This window comes from Tupaia chinensis, unplaced genomic scaffold, assembly GCF_000334495.1.
Source record: "Tupaia chinensis unplaced genomic scaffold, TupChi_1.0 Scaffold000213_1, whole genome shotgun sequence".
NCBI classification, from domain to species: Eukaryota; Metazoa; Chordata; class Mammalia; order Scandentia; family Tupaiidae; genus Tupaia; species Tupaia belangeri.
The window spans coordinates 520,766-536,400 of NW_006159688.1; the positions used below are offsets into that span (position 1 = coordinate 520,766).

Below are 15,635 nucleotides of genomic sequence, written 5' to 3' on the forward strand. Positions count from 1 at the left end.
TAGCACTCTTACAAAGTCTCTGTAAGAGACTTCAGGATGTTTTGTCTAGTCTTTGTTGAAGGTCAGAGGAAAGAGTTATAAAGTAGTGAGAGATGTAGCCATGCCTCCTACCCCCTGTGCCTATTCCTGTAGCAATCCCTAAGGCTGTCAGGAAAGGTAACACTTAGACTGCCCTATTTTGGGTAAAGACTGTTCTGCCACTAAGGGAACTGATAAGGTGAGATCTTTTGGGATTTTGTTAATATTAGGGGAGATAAAGACCAAGGTACATATTTGGAACCAGTTAGTAGATAAATTTATGTAAGTAAAAGAGCCACAGTAAAAGAACAGGCCAGTGACAGTGAAGCAAGATGAAATGAAAAGAGAAAACAGGTGTTTCAAGACTTGATTCCTGCCTTCTAGTTGTCTCTTCCAAACTTCTAAGGTATTCATCAAAGTAGCCCCAGTGAGATAGTAGGTAGGTGGTCAATTTTGTGAGGTAGCACTTTCTCCCAACATAGCCATGGTGCCAATTTTTATAAGAAGATCTGAGCTTAATATAGGGCAAAGACAACCTGGCGTAACAAGGAAACTGAGACAGGTAAAGCAAGAATTCTAAAGCTGCAGTTGGGGAAAAATCCCTTTGTGGCTCTAACCCCTAGACGGTAGTGGCAGCCTGAAGGAGGTCATCCAAGGCTACTCCTGACTCCTGCATGACCTTTTGAAGCTTTTTTGACTATTGAGAGCTGATTGGGACAAGAACTTGTCTTTTAACATGAAAAACACTTCTCAAATTTTAGTGAACTTGCCATATATAAAATTCTTTCACAAAAGAATTCTTTATAATTTCCTCCGAGGGTCAGCTCCATACATTGGGCTCTCCTCCCCACCTCCTCTTTGCCCAGTTCCTCTGAGATCTGGCTACTGACTTCATGAGCCCCTCATGATCATTCCCTTCTCTCCTGGAACTAGCCTGTGGCTGGGGCTGTTCCAGAGGTATGCCTCACACCTCTCCCACCATAAACATCACAGGCTAGAGGCTCTAAACTCCAGACACCACACCCAGACAGAACCTGCTAATGTTATTAATTGATAAGCTGATCTGGTATCTAAACCCCTAAACAATCTCTGTCTTTACTTAATTTATGCATGCTTTGTTCTTGGTATATAAAACTTGAGCCCGTATTCACTGACCGCATGGACCATTGTCTACCCACCCATCAGTGGAGTTTCCCTAGTAAGTAAACTCATGGTTTAAACTCTCTTCTGGTTCTCTGGTCATGTCCTTTGAAATTGGTAAATGTTATGGGTAAGCACCCCCAAATGTAGGAACCCCCAAAACACCCATTCAGACTCTTTTTCAATGTAACTCAAAGTTTTAACAACATGCTTTAGACTTTTAGTTTTTTCCTTTCTTTTCCTTTACGTTACTCATTTTACTTTAAGACAAAAACTTTACCACACAAAATTCCTTCTATATCTAAACTTCCCTTTTAACCTTCCTTCCCAAAATATATTTTCACAGCTGTAACTTTGTGTCTCTTTCCTTTTGCTGTTATTTTTACTTGTTTTTCTTTCTAAAGTTTACTTTTGGAAATAACCTAAACTCTGATTTAGACAAAATTAGTATCTTAAACAACACATTCTTATTTGTCACTTTAAGTGTTACCCAAGGCTTGTCCATTGAGATTTCTAGATGTACAAGGGGAGTGGTTGGGGTCTCGGGATCTATCAATCCTCAATTTCAGGAGCCATCATGGGCTCAGGAGTCCCAAGTTCCCTTCAGAGCTTAAACCATTCCTGTCCCCAGTGGTCAACTCCTCAACATTCGGGACAAGGCCCCTGTGGTGTGACAGGAGGATGCTAGTCATGGACATTGTCCTTTCCAATTTCCAGACTTCCCACGTTGGAAACATCTAGTCTCCCCGAGGCAGAGGCTCTGATCTAAACTTTCCAACTCCTACCTTCAGGACTTTTACCATATAACATATAACATACTACAAGTACAGATATACATGCACACACACACACACACACACACACACATATATGCAAACAAAAGATCTCATCCTAAGAGGGGGTAGGGCAATTGGGAATTTCTGGAAAGGAATAAACAAAGACTTATCTCCCAGAGCACAAAATAACCTTGTGGTCTGTAAAGCAGGTTGTGAAGGGGACACAGGACCCAAAAACTCCAGAAAAGCAGAATGAGTGGCTCCAGTATAAAATTAAGAAGTCAGTTAACTTACCCATGATGGAGAGAGTTACACTAAGCTCAGCCAATCTAATGGTAGATAGTGGAGCCAGAGCCAATGCCCGGGTCCATCAGGAAATGAAATTGCCACCTTGTGAAGATATCTGTGCTCCCATGGGGCATTATTCACAATAACCAAGATTTGGAAACAATCTAGGTGGTCAATGGTGGATGAATGGATAAGGAAACTCCAATCCTGTATATGCAGTGAAATATTACTCAACCTTAAAGAAGGAGGAGATCCTGCTATTTACACATCTACAGCATGGATGGAACTAGAGGATATGCTAAGTGAATTGGGGCTGAGGAGGGCGCTCTCTCTTTTGAAGGTTCTTAAGTTTACAGAAATGTTTTAAACAACTTCCTGTTCTTGGTTTGATCTGCTCCAGGAAATCTCACTTATAGAGAGAAAGGGTGAGTAGAGACGATGAGTTCATGATTTAATTTTCCTCTTATTGATAGGTGAATACTTATATGTTCCTCCTGTCAAGAACTATAAAAGTTTAATCCTTTAAGTTAATAGCTTCTTAAGATAATGTTGAAGAATAATACCAAATAAATAGAATTTGGGCCCAATGACTGATGAATAGAAGAAATATTTTTGGCTAACAGAATTGTGGAGAGCGGCCATTCTGAGAAAACATAGGGACCAGTCACATGAAATGTGGTTCAATGATCTGTCATTTGCATAGCAGTGAGGGCAATTAACACATGAATGTGCTGGCTATGTGCTGTTATCGATACTGCTGTATCAGGTAAAAAGAAATCACATGTGTTTATCAGAATCAGCTCCAAAAGATCAGAGAAATCACATGGCACCAGTTGATCTCGCATCATCAGTCAATTAACTCCAAAAACAGCTAGCATTCCTTTTTCTCTTCCCCCACTTTCTGCCCTTTCAAAGAATAAACCTGAGGCTGTTTCCAGGTCATGGCTTTTCATCAGAGAAGCCAGGCCCACGTGATCCTTGCTTTTCTATAGTTATATGTCTTTGTGTGTTACTCTTTATGTTTATTTCTGATTCACAGCCCTCCCCACCCAGAAAAACACATTCTACCGAGCGAGTCCTGGTACAAAATTATTTATGTTCCACAAACCACACTTGGTGACATTTGGGAAGTACTGTTGCCTACACTGGGGAGAGTGTGGCAGACCTCAAAAAGCCTAATGTTCCACTTATAAAATGGGCATAATTTCTCACCTGCTAACCTCACATGAGACTAGGAAAAGTCAAATACATGCATATTAAGTGTAAATTAGTGTATAAATGCTAATGGGCTATTGTTGACAGAAAATAACCAGCTCTGTAAAAATAGTAATTCATGTAGTTTATTTGTAAACATGCCTTTCTCTCTGGAATGATCAGGTACAGTTTCTTTTATTTGATTTTTTTTTCGAGAGGTTTTCGCTATAGGGCGCATGCGCTCGCCAGACAGACAGAGAGAGACATAGAGACAGAAAGCGAGAAATCACCCCCCAGAGGGGATAGTCACGCTGCAATCCCTTCTCCTCCATTCTCCTCTAGGGATCTTGGGCACGCACGCACACACGCCCGGCGTGAGTTTTAAGCCACCGGGTCCGGGACGCGAACCGCGGTGGACTACGTGGGAGTCCAGCGACATAGCCATTACGCTAACTGCTGGTTCCCCCTTTTATTTGATTTTGAGAGCAAGAGACAGAGTTTGGAATTCAGTGAAAAGTTTTTTCACTGCTCTTGCCCAAAAAGGCAGGACATGTGGAAGCAGGGGCTTATAGGTTATTAGTGAGTTTTACAGTTATAACGATGGTGATTGGTTAAGGAAAGTTGCTGAGATCTGAAAGGAACTGAAAGGAATGTACTTTAACAGTGATAATGAGCCTTAAAATATACCACAAAGATACTCCAGTACTACACCAGGGGCAGGATGTAGGAAGAATCCTGTTACCAATGGTCTGTTAACATTTGTGGGCATGATTCCCTTGGTGCCCTCTGGAATGGATTTTGGAAAAAATAGGAAAAAGCCATCAGATTTCTGTCCACACTCTGTATGAAATTTAGTCTGCAAACTCTTGTCTGAAGAAATATCTCTTTAAAAAATATTGGGACCAGCAGTTAGCATAATGGCTATGTCCCTGGACTCCCACGTAGTCGACCGCAGTTCGTGTCCCGGACCCGGTGGCTTAAAACTCACTCCAGGCGCGTGTGTTTGCGTGCCCAAGATCGCAAGAGGAGAAATGGAGAAGGGATTGCGGCGTGGCCATCCCCCCTGGAGGGTGATTTCTCGCTTTCTGTCTCTCTGTCTCTGTCTGTCTGGCGACCGCACGTGCCCTATAGCAAAAAACCTCTAAAAAAAAAAAAAAATTTTTTTAATTCTCTGATTGGGCCTCAGTCTCTATGGTCCCATAGATGTGGTGGCTCTGCTACTCCCTGGTCTCATTTTAGCCTCTGGAATCCCTGAGAGGCTCAGGTCTCTGGAATTCAGATCCTGCCTCCCTATACAACCCTTATTTCCGAGGTCTTGCACCGTTCCTGGAAAGCTACCATGGAGCATGCTCCAGTACCACCTATGCTTAGAAGTGGCTGACTTTGTCTTCTTTCTGGTGACGACAGAGAATAACCAACTCTAAAAAAAATTAATAATAATTTATGTGGTTTATTTCCAAGAAAAATATGAGTGACCAGGCCTGGAGAGGAGGAAAACATGGTTTTCTCGGGGTAATCAGGTACAGGGGTTCATTTTATTTGATTTTGAGAGTGACAGACAAAATTACCGAAGAGATTTCCATTGGTCTGGCCCAAAAAGGCAGGACATGTGGAAGTGGGAGCTTATAGGTTATTGGTGGGTTCCAGAATTTTCAGGTTGGAGATTGGAAGGTCAGATCTGCATCTTGGGAAGAGAGTCTTAAAAGAAATGCTTAATCTACATCTCAAGGAAAGGGAAGTTCTGTGTCTTGGGAAGAGATAAGCAAAAGAATCTACTGTAATTGATTGAAATATATATCTCAAAGTTATTATGCCAGGGATAGGATGTAGGAAGAATCCTATTAACAGAAAAAAATGGTCTGTTAATGTTTGTGGGCATGATTCTCCCCAGGCCGTCTGGAAAGGACTTTGGAAAAATAGGAAAAAGCAATCAGAATTCTCTTCACAATGGCTTCTAGGGATCTCTTTAGCCCTTGTCCTTAAAGTGTTCTTATCCTTCTACAATTCTTTTCTTCTATCTTTTTTCTCACAAGTTACTTCCACCTATAGGCTCAAGAGAAAAAGGGACAAGGTAATTTAGGAGTAAACTTAGACAAAATGTCATCGGATGGGAGAGTGTTGAGCTGTATTGTGAAGTCCTTGGTTCTTTGGGTCCAGATCACTAAAATTAGAGACCTGTTCCTAAGGACAAAATAAAGCCACAACCACAACAAAAGTAGGTAGGAAAGACAATTTAATAGGAAAGAAAGATTTCAGAAAAGAAGTAAACCTAAGAGACTATTGGGCAGGCAGGTTGCCAGGTGGGAACTGTGTTTGGAACTGGTTAGGTGTTATTTTTATTACCAGAGGTGATCATGAATATTTAACGGTGAGAGGTCTGTCACACTATGTCCTTTGTTTGAAATTCAAGGGCTTTCTCCTGTGCTTGAGCATCTCTCTCACAGGTGAAGAATTTGAGGAATTTGATTACCTAACTGTGCATGCCCAGTGTGAGCCAGGATGTTTAACTTGGATAGGCTGCCCAATTAGTTTATTGTCCCAGTAGGAATCAGGGTGTTGACCAAAATGTTTGGTTGGGTCTTTTTGCATTGATGAGAGATGATAAGAGAGAAATTTACAGTCATCCCTGTGTGTCTTCCTCAGGTACCAAGGAAGGAAAATGCTATTTGCCTTGCCTTCCTGGCTCCAGGGGCTAGGTGGGAAGAAGGCATCTCATAGAAGGTCTGGTAGTAACTCCTGATAAACTGTGATTGATGTGACACGTGTCCTTCTGCTATTCTTTTAGGGCTGCCTGCTCATGAGTGAGTAACTGCTTATCACAAAAGGACTGGCACCCGCAAACACAAACACACACACACACACACACACACACACACACACACACACACACACTGTGTCTTCTCTTTATTTCTGGCTCTTCTCTCAATCTCTTGCTGTCTGTGTCTCTTGTTTGGTACCAAAGTTATAAAAATATTTTTAGATAAAATACTCATTTATTTATTATCAATGACATTTCTAGAACAGCCAAACAAAATGATACAAAATATATAAAGAATAAAGAAAATGGGGGGAAAGAAAAAAGCATACCTAACACTATTTTGGGAAAAAAAAAAAAAAAACTGGCACAGTGCTGCAGTACAGAGACAAAAAAAAAAAAAAAATCATTCTGAGTAGGAACAACTATGATGTCCCCAAACAATGCAGCCTAGAGAAAATATAAAGGAAAAGCCTGCAATTGTAACAAATGGAAAAACCTATATGCACCTTGCAGCCACCCTTCCAACCCACTCTTCCCCCTTCATGGTCCCTAGCATTTAAACCCACCTCTCCACCATCTCATCAAGTCTCTCAATCTCTGCTGTGGCACTCAGCACAAATTAAGTGGGAAGATACAATCTGTATCTTTCAATGTCTGGCTAACTTCAACATTAAGTCTTCTATATTCAACCATTCTGTTTATGTTTTGTTTTGTTTTTTCCTTCTTTTTAATTTATTTTGCATACATTTAATCACATATATCTTCACAGTGTACAACATTTCTTTTTCCTACACAAATACCATGCATATCCATCAAGACAAAGATATTACTATATATATTATCATCAGCAAATAGTTTTCTCATTTTTTGTCAATTAAACGTTCCTTCACTTTTTTCTTCCTCTTTCTCTCCCTCTCTTACATGCTAAACTTTTTCTTTTCACATTTTATTGTTCCACAAAAGATCTTAATTAAACTAAAAATATGGACAAAGCTAAAATCTAGTGACAAGTGCACTGTAATTTTCTTCTGATACATTTTCTTTTCAAACTCATTCCTCCTTTTACTAAAGAGAGATATAAACTGACTTATTTGAAAACAAAGTTTAGTCTTATATTAGTCTGTTATTTGCACAAAACCCCATAAAAATTCAATTTCTGTTGCAAGGCAACAGATACTATTGTATTATTGAACTTATGTAAATAACTTGACCATTCTGATCTTCCCATTTGAATCCTGGAAGTTAACATTCAACATTATTATTGAAATTTCCAGACTTGTCCCTACTATTAGGCTGGCCATTTTCTTGGCTGTTTTTGTACTCTTATTTCTGTGTGTCCAATTTTAGTTTTCCTGGAGTAGCACTCCCTTCAGCACTTCTTGGAGAGCTGACCTGGTATTGGTAAATTCTTTCAGGTTTTGTTTATCTGAGAATGTTTTTGTCTTTTCTTCCCATATGAAGGATAATCTTGCTGGGTATAGTATTCTCGGTTGAAATTGCTTTTCACTTAACACTTTGAATATATTTTCCCATTCTTTCCTTGCTTGCATTGCTTCAGATAAGAGGTCTGGTGTTAGCCCGTTGGGGTATCCTTTGAAAATAACTTGATGTTTCTCTCTTGCCATCTTTAGTATCTAGTCTCTGTGGTTTTGGTCAATCTGACTATGATGTCCCTTGGAGATCTTCTTGGGTTGATTCTATGTGTATTTGTGTGTGTGTTGGGGGGTGGGCCTTTGTATTTCTTGGGTCTGGATCTTTGAATGCCTTTCTAGGTTTAGAAAGTTTTCTTCCAGAATGTCATGGAATAGATTATCAATGCCCTTATTAGTTTCTTCGCCTCCTGGGATACCAATGATCTGGATGTTTGGGCATTTACAGGTGCCTAGTATTACTCATATATTATTCTCATTTGGGGAGGGTTATTTATTCTGCCTTTTTGGTGAATTTTTCTAGGACAGGGTTTCTTTCTTTTATTTCTGAGATTTGGTCTTCTGCAGTTTTGTTTCCCTGATGTCACCAGGCAAACTTTACTTTTGCCAATGGAACTTTATATTTTATAGCCACCCAGTTTCTAAAGAATAGTACACCAGGACTGGGCTGCAGGGTTTCAACAGAGAACTGAGAAGTGTGTGGGAAAAGATAAGCCATGTTCTCTCTGCAACTCTATATTCCCACTGCTGCTCACTTTGCAGTCTCTCTTCTCTGGTTTTTAGATTGTATATTCATGTTTGGCTAATTTGTTGAAGGTTGCTTCAACTGTAAACTCATATGCTTCACTCTATTGTGAGAGACTTCTATGCCAATTTCTCCCATACTACTGTTTTGCAACATGGTAGACACAGAAAGATATTTGAGTTCAGTTTTGTGAAGTTGAGTTTCTCCCTTTCTGTAGCAGTTCAATGACAGTTGAGGTTTTCTATTATCCTAAAGGTATTCAAATGTTTGGCTACTGTGCACCTAGACCTGTATAGACACTCAATGTACGGAAGCTGAGAAACAAACTCACTTGGGTATTGAGCTGGAAGGAGAGGTTTAAAGCAGAAGCTCTTCAGTTAAAGGAATAGGACCAGGCCCACCTCAGATGAAAATGGCTTCTTGTTTGGGTGCTGGGATGGAAGACTATTCATCCATTTAGAATCAAACAGTAGCATCTGATTGTTTCTTACAGCTGTGTAATATTCCATAGTATACATGCCACAGTTTTTCAACCCAGGCATCAGTTTGGGGACACTTAGAATGGTTCCATATTTTAGCAATTATAAATCATTCTGCAATAAATGTGGTTATGCAAATGTCTTTCTGATGAAGTATTTTCCTAATCTTTGGGTGAATAACAAGAAGTGGGATCACTGGGTCTTATGGAAGTTCTATTTTATAGGTTTTTGAGAAAGCTCCATATTGTTTTCCACAGAGGTTAAACTAATTTACATTCCTATCAACAAGGTAAGAGAGTTTCCTCTTCACTATAGCCTCACTAACACTTGTCATTGTTTATTTTTTTGGTCCTAGACATTCTAACTGAGGTTAAATGGCATCTCATTTTGGTTTTAATTTTCATTTCCTTTGTAACTAGAGTCTTTGAACACTTTTGTATATGACTCTTGGTCATTTGTAAGTCTTCCTTAGTGAGTTGTCCATTCAATTCATTTGCCCTTTTTATTTTCTATTGCTCAAATACTGCTAAGTGGTCTTTATTTCACCAATGTATTTTCATTAAAAGTATTTTATATGGGACCAGCAGTTAGCATAATGGCTATGTCACTGAACTCCCATGTATTCGACCACATTTCGAGTCCCGGAACCGGTGGCTTAAACTCATGCCAGGCGCGTGTGTGTGTGTGTGTGTGCTCAAGATCCTGAGAGGAGAATAGAGAAGGGATTGTAGCATGGCCATCCCCCCTGGGGGGGCGATTTCTCATTTTCTGTCTCTCTGTCTCTCTGTCTTTCTGGTAAATGCACATGCCCTATAGCAAAACCCTCTCAAAAAAAAAAAAAAGTATTTGACATGCTATTGTTATCATATAATGCTATTTAAATAGAAAACAATTGGTAAGTTCATGAACTATGCTAAGTCATTTCTTCCAGTCCAAGGCTGTTTCTGTTGGACAACATTCATTCCCAAGCCTGGTCCAGTAGATTCTCACTGCTCTCACAGTAACCAGAACCTGGACTTTCACAGCAGCCAGAAAATGGTGGTGAGCATTTGTGCAATTTTTAATTGGCCTATTCATTCTTTTATGGGGGAGTTGCTTGATGTCCCTATATATTCTTGATGACAAGCCCTTGTCTGAGGAATAACTTGAAAATATTTACTCCCTTTGCATAGATTATCTTTTCAGTCTAGGTCCCTTTGTTGTGAAGAGTTTTTTAACTTGATGTAATCCCACCTATTTATTTTAGGTACTATTTCTTGTGCTTTAGAGATCTTATTTAAGAAATCTTTGCCTACTCTAATAACTTCAAAAGTCTCTCCTAGTTTTCTACTAATAGTTTGTAGTTAGAGGCTTTATAATTATATCTTCAGTCCATTTTGAGTTAATTCTTGTTAATGATGAGAGATAGGGATCCAGTTTAATTTTTCTGTAAATGGATATCCAGTTCTTCAACACCATTTGCTAAAAAGACTTTCTTTTCTCCATTACATTGTTATATCCCTTTTAAAGGTCAATTGACTGTATGAGTTGGGGTGTATTTCTGTATTCTCTATTTTGTTCCATTGGTTTATATGTCTATTTTTGTGCCAGTTCCATGCTGTTTTAATTATCACTGCTTTGTAATATACATACACCAACAATGAACAAACTGAGACAGAATTGAAGAAAGCAATCTCATTTACAATAGCTATAAGACAAATACCTAGGAATAAATATACCCAAAATATGAAAGACCTCTACAAGAAAATTATGAAAAACTAAAAAAGAAAATGGATATGAAACTAGAAAATGAAAGGACATCCCATTGCTCGTAAATTGGAAGAATCAACACAAGCAAAATGTCAATCCTACCCAAATAAATACATGTTCAATGTGATTCTGATCCAATTACTTGAGACATTCTTCACAAAAATAGAAAAAAGCATTACAAAATTTGCTAAGAATCATAAAAGATCTTGTATTGCCAAGGCAATACTGTTCCAAAAAAAAAACAAAATAGGAAGCATTTAACTGACTTCAAAATTATGAAGTGTTTTAAATCATTTCAAAGTTTAATATATGTTATTTTAGGCATTATTTTGTTTTTTGATACTATGAGTAAATGTTTACCAGTTTAAAATATATAAAGGAGGAACCAGCAGGTAATGTGGTAGTTGAGGCCCTGGACTCCCACATGGCTGAGCACAGTTTGAGTCCCAGACCTGGTGACTTGCTTTCTCTTTCCTCTCTGTTCAAAGTAAAATAATAATAATAATGCTTATAAATAAAATAAAATAATTATTTTTAAAAATTATATATATAAAGGAAATTTAAAAATTGGTGAAGAAAAGTACGTGCCATGTGGTAGCTCAGGTTCTTGTCATTTCTCCGCATATACTACCTAAAGTATCTCAGTTCTCAAAAACACAACATTTTGGGGTTAAATCTGCCTAAGTACTAATCACAGAAATAAGTTTTTGAACTGTATTCATTGTCAGTAGTACTGCCTCACATGGATCACTTGTTGGTAGTAGTTAAACACACTGACACCAGCAACTCAGGAATTCTTGTGAACTACAAAATGCCACTTATGTATTCTTACCCATGTCTTTCTTATAAGGAAAATAAAACCTGCTCAAATGTTATCTCGCTGAAGTAAATGTGTCACCCTCTTTATCACCCTCTTGAGGGCCTCTTTGATCTCCTTGTTCCTCAGACTATAGATCAGAGGGTTTAACATGGGAATAAATACTACATAGAACACTGACAGCACTTTGTTCTGCTTCATGGAGTGGCTAGTGCTGGGATTCATGTACACAGAGAGGGCTGTGCCATAATAGAGTGTCACAGCTGCCAGGTGGGAGGCACAGGTGTTGAAAGCCTTGGCACTATGCTTGAGTAAAGATATTTTCAGGATGGAAGACACAATGAAACCATAGGATAAGAGAATAAAAAGCAAAGAACCAAATCCAACTATGGTAGATACCAGGAAAAGAACCATTTGGCTAATGAAAGGATTAGAGCAAGATAAGGCAATAACCTGAGGTAAGTCACAGAGAAAATGATGAATGACATTTGGTCCACAGTAGTCGAGATGAAAGCAAGAAGCCGTTTGAATTAAGCTACTAAGGAAACCACTCCCATAGGCTGCAGCCACCATCTTCCAACAAAGGTCAGGAGCCATGATTGCTGAGTACTGCAGAGGGCTACCAATGGCGATGTATCTGTCATATGCCATGGCGGCCAAGAGGCAGCACTCAGCCAGAGCCATCCAAGCCCCAACAAAATGCTGAGTGGCACAGGCAATGAAGGAAATTGTATTTTCATCTTTTAAGAAGTCTGAAAGCATCCTTGGGCTGACAGAAGAAGAATAGCAAATGTCTATAAATGACAGGAAACTGAGAAAAAAGTACATGGGTGTGTGCAGGTGGGAATCAATCCTGATGAGAATGATAAGACCCAGATTCCAAACCAGGGTCATAAGATAGAGTGTCAGGAAGACTGGAAAGAGGAGGAGCTGCAGTTCTTTGTCATCTGACAGGCCTAGGAGTACAAACACAGATATAGACGTATGGTTTCCATTCCTTTCTGTAGATCTGCTTTGTGCCATCTGTTGAAAAAAAGTTGAGAACAAGAAATTATTTTATTCCACCCCTTCCACCAAAAAAGAAACACTCTTCATTTTTTATTAGTCATACAGTTGGCTGAATATACAACCATGATTCATAAATGTTGAATAAAGATGTGCCTCTGTGTACAATGTCTAAACTTAACTTAAAAAGTTCTCTTAGGTAAATATTGTTATTCTGTCTCGAGATAAATGACAACAAATGGGCATCATTAGTATGCTATCATCTAAAGTGTATTAATCTCATGCTTTCTCATTCTAGATTTTGCAAGTATATGTACTGGAAATAGACCAGGCACCAAGTGGCGTAGTGGTTAAGGTGCTAGACTCCCACATGACCAACTCCATGGTTTGAGTCTTGGACCCAAATGTTTGAAAATCATGCCAGGAACATGTGCATGCCTGCCCAAAATCCCTAGAGAAGAGAGGAGAAGGAATTGTAGCATGGCCATCACCCTGAAGGATGATTTCTCACTTTATCTTTTTTTGAATCTGTCTCTCTCCTATCTGACAAGCATATGAGTCCTAGAACAAAAAAGGAAAGAGAAAGGAAGGAAAGAAAGGAAGAAAGAAAATGAAAGAGTAAAGAAAGAGAAGAAAGAAAGATAAGGGAAGAAGGAAGAAAAAAAAGTTTCTTCCTTTCTTTTAGAAAAGAAAGAAAATAGCTCAAATTAGGAAAACACTGTTATCACTCTATATGGGGGAAATATGACTGTTCTGCTGAGGAATGGTTCTACTGTTTATTCAGTACTTGCAGAAGACCCTGGATGATAATACTGCACCTCACATGTAAAATGAAGATGTTGGAGTAGGTGCTCTTTAAAATCTCCTTGTGTATCAGCCAGTGTCATCGTGGTTAAAGTGGCAGGATCTCACATGACCAAGTGTAGTGTGTAGTTCAAGTCTTGGACCTGATAGCTTGAGAAACCTGTCAGGGACATGTGTTTGCATGCCCAATATCCTGAAAAGGAGGAAGAAATGGAATTGAAGGAAATGTGGCATGACCATTCCCTATGTGAAGTGCTTTCTCCCTCTCTCTTTCTCTCTCTATAGTGAATGCATTTGTCCTCTGGCAAATGAAAGAAAGAAAGAAAGAAAGAAAGAAAGAAAGAAAGAAAGAAAGAAAGAAAGAAAGAAAGGAAGGAAGGAAGGAAGGAAGAAGGAAGGAAGGAAGGAAGGAAGGAAGGAAGGAAGAGAGGAAAGAAAGAAAGAAAGAAAGAAAGAAAGAAAGAAAGAAAGAGAAAGAGAAAGAGAAAGAATACTCCCTTTAAACTAACATTCAATTAATCTGTAATCAGGGAGTATTAAAAAGTCTCTAACTGCCTTTCTGCTTTCATAAAGCTTGGAGACTATAAGAATAATGAAGTGGGATGATGGGAAAAGTTACACACCAACAATCAGCTTGGAAATAGATCTGACTTAACCAACTAAATGTCTCCAAGAAGGCTCCTAAGAATTTAGAAAAGACAAGATTGAAAACAGGAGTTCCAGGAAAACGGCAGTGAGTGTGCATGTGTGTGTATAAGTGAGTGTGTGCTAGAGCAAACGTGGTACATGTACGGGTGTGTGTGTGATGATCTGTCTGTTCAGGATCTCAGGGGGGAGGTTCCAATGTTGCTGCCGTTGTTGCTACCAGCCCCAGAGCTTCTCATTGTGCAGGTTAAGGATGAATGCCATTTTGAGAGGTTTTAAAAATCCACCTCAGAAAGAAGCTGCCAGCAGTGGCTGATGCTAGGCATTTGACTTCGTTGCCACTTCCTACCATACTAGGCCAAACTGCACTGCCCCACTGCAGGATCCCATAATCTGGAAATTTAGATGTTTTCTGGGGAGTCCCCTGGTGCTACTGGAACTGCAAGCCAACGAGTCTGAGTAGACTGTGTCACAGTCACATCACTGGGGCCCAGGGTATAGGAACTGAGAACTTCACCAGGGAAGCAGCTATTATTTCCAACTGAGCATTGCTAGAACCATGGACCTGATATAGCTTAAACAGATTACAGCATGACCAGGAACTGAGAGCACCTCCAGGCTGGAAAGAGAGGTAGTAGGGGTGTCACTGGTTGCAGGGGCCAGCAGGATCATGAAACCAGAGTCCCAGGCTGAGACTCACTAGAGGGAGCAGAATGAGCATGCTGCTTTCATCTCTTTTGAAGAGGAGGATAAGATGGTAAGCTAGGAATTTCCACCCCAGGGCCAGCAAGTGGCATAGTAGTTAAGGCACTGGACTCCCACATGACCTACCACAGTTCAAATCCCAGACCCAGTAGCCTGAAAATAACATGTGCATACATGCCCAAAATCCCAAGGGAAGAAAGGATTACAGAGGGGCCATTCTCTCTGGAAAGTGATTTCTCACTTTTCATTGTTTCTCTGTGTCTCTCTTTCTCCAGTAAGCACATGCACTCTATGACAAAAACCTAAAAAGAAAACAAACCAAAAAAGAAATACCCACCTTAGCATCTCTCTGTAAAGAAAGGCTAACAAATACCTCAGAAGTAAGGTGAGACTTGACGGGGCCATGCAGGCAACACAAGCTGGTGAAGATGCTGCCTCCCATTCTAAGGCAGGGCCTGGACTGGGAAGAAACTGAGGCAGGGCCCAGTTTATGAGCCCTCCCTTGTGTCCTTGAACTGGCCAGTATTCAATTTCTCTGCCGTGAGTTTTACTGTTATTACGGTACCCTGTAAGGGTAAAACATCACCCCCAACCATTGCAATAAAGCCAATTAGTGATCTTGTGGGAATGTGGTTCCCTAAGACTGACTCGAGGACCAGAAAGTTTAAGACTCCCCCACCTGTCTGTTTTTAAGCCAAAATTAACATAGATTAAGCTAGCATAAACCGAATTAGCATTAGAAGCATATGTAGACTAAGTTAGTTTAAGGTTAGTTTTATGTAGATACCCCTTGTTAAAGCTACAGGCCGAAATTAACTCACAGCTTGGAAAGTCAGCACATTCACCACATAACAGAGACTCAGAGATAAAACAAAAGAACTCACTAATTGGCAGACTCGACAAACAAAAGGCAGGAACCCACAGATTTATTAAATGAAAAAACCTGGCTGGGACAACAGAATAAACAAAGCTGAGGGCTCCACAGAAAGATTAACCATTTTAGCTGGGAGTTCTTATCTAAAGCAACAGGTAGCTTTCAACTACAAAGAGTTTCTCATCTATGTGCTGTTGACTATGAAAAA

The 15,635-nt window shown here is 39.6% G+C and overlaps 1 protein-coding gene across 1 annotated transcript; it reads right to left on the bottom strand.

Annotated features, from left to right (window-relative positions):
- Nucleotides 1-637: 637 nt before the first annotated feature.
- LOC102481522 (olfactory receptor 5A1) lies at nt 638-12,417 on the bottom strand. Its single transcript, XM_006147426.2, is given in 2 exon segments — nt 638-715; nt 11,410-12,417. Coding segments are annotated over 2 exon segments (1,086 nt in total).
- Between the last annotated feature and the right edge of the window lie 3,218 nt (nt 12,418-15,635).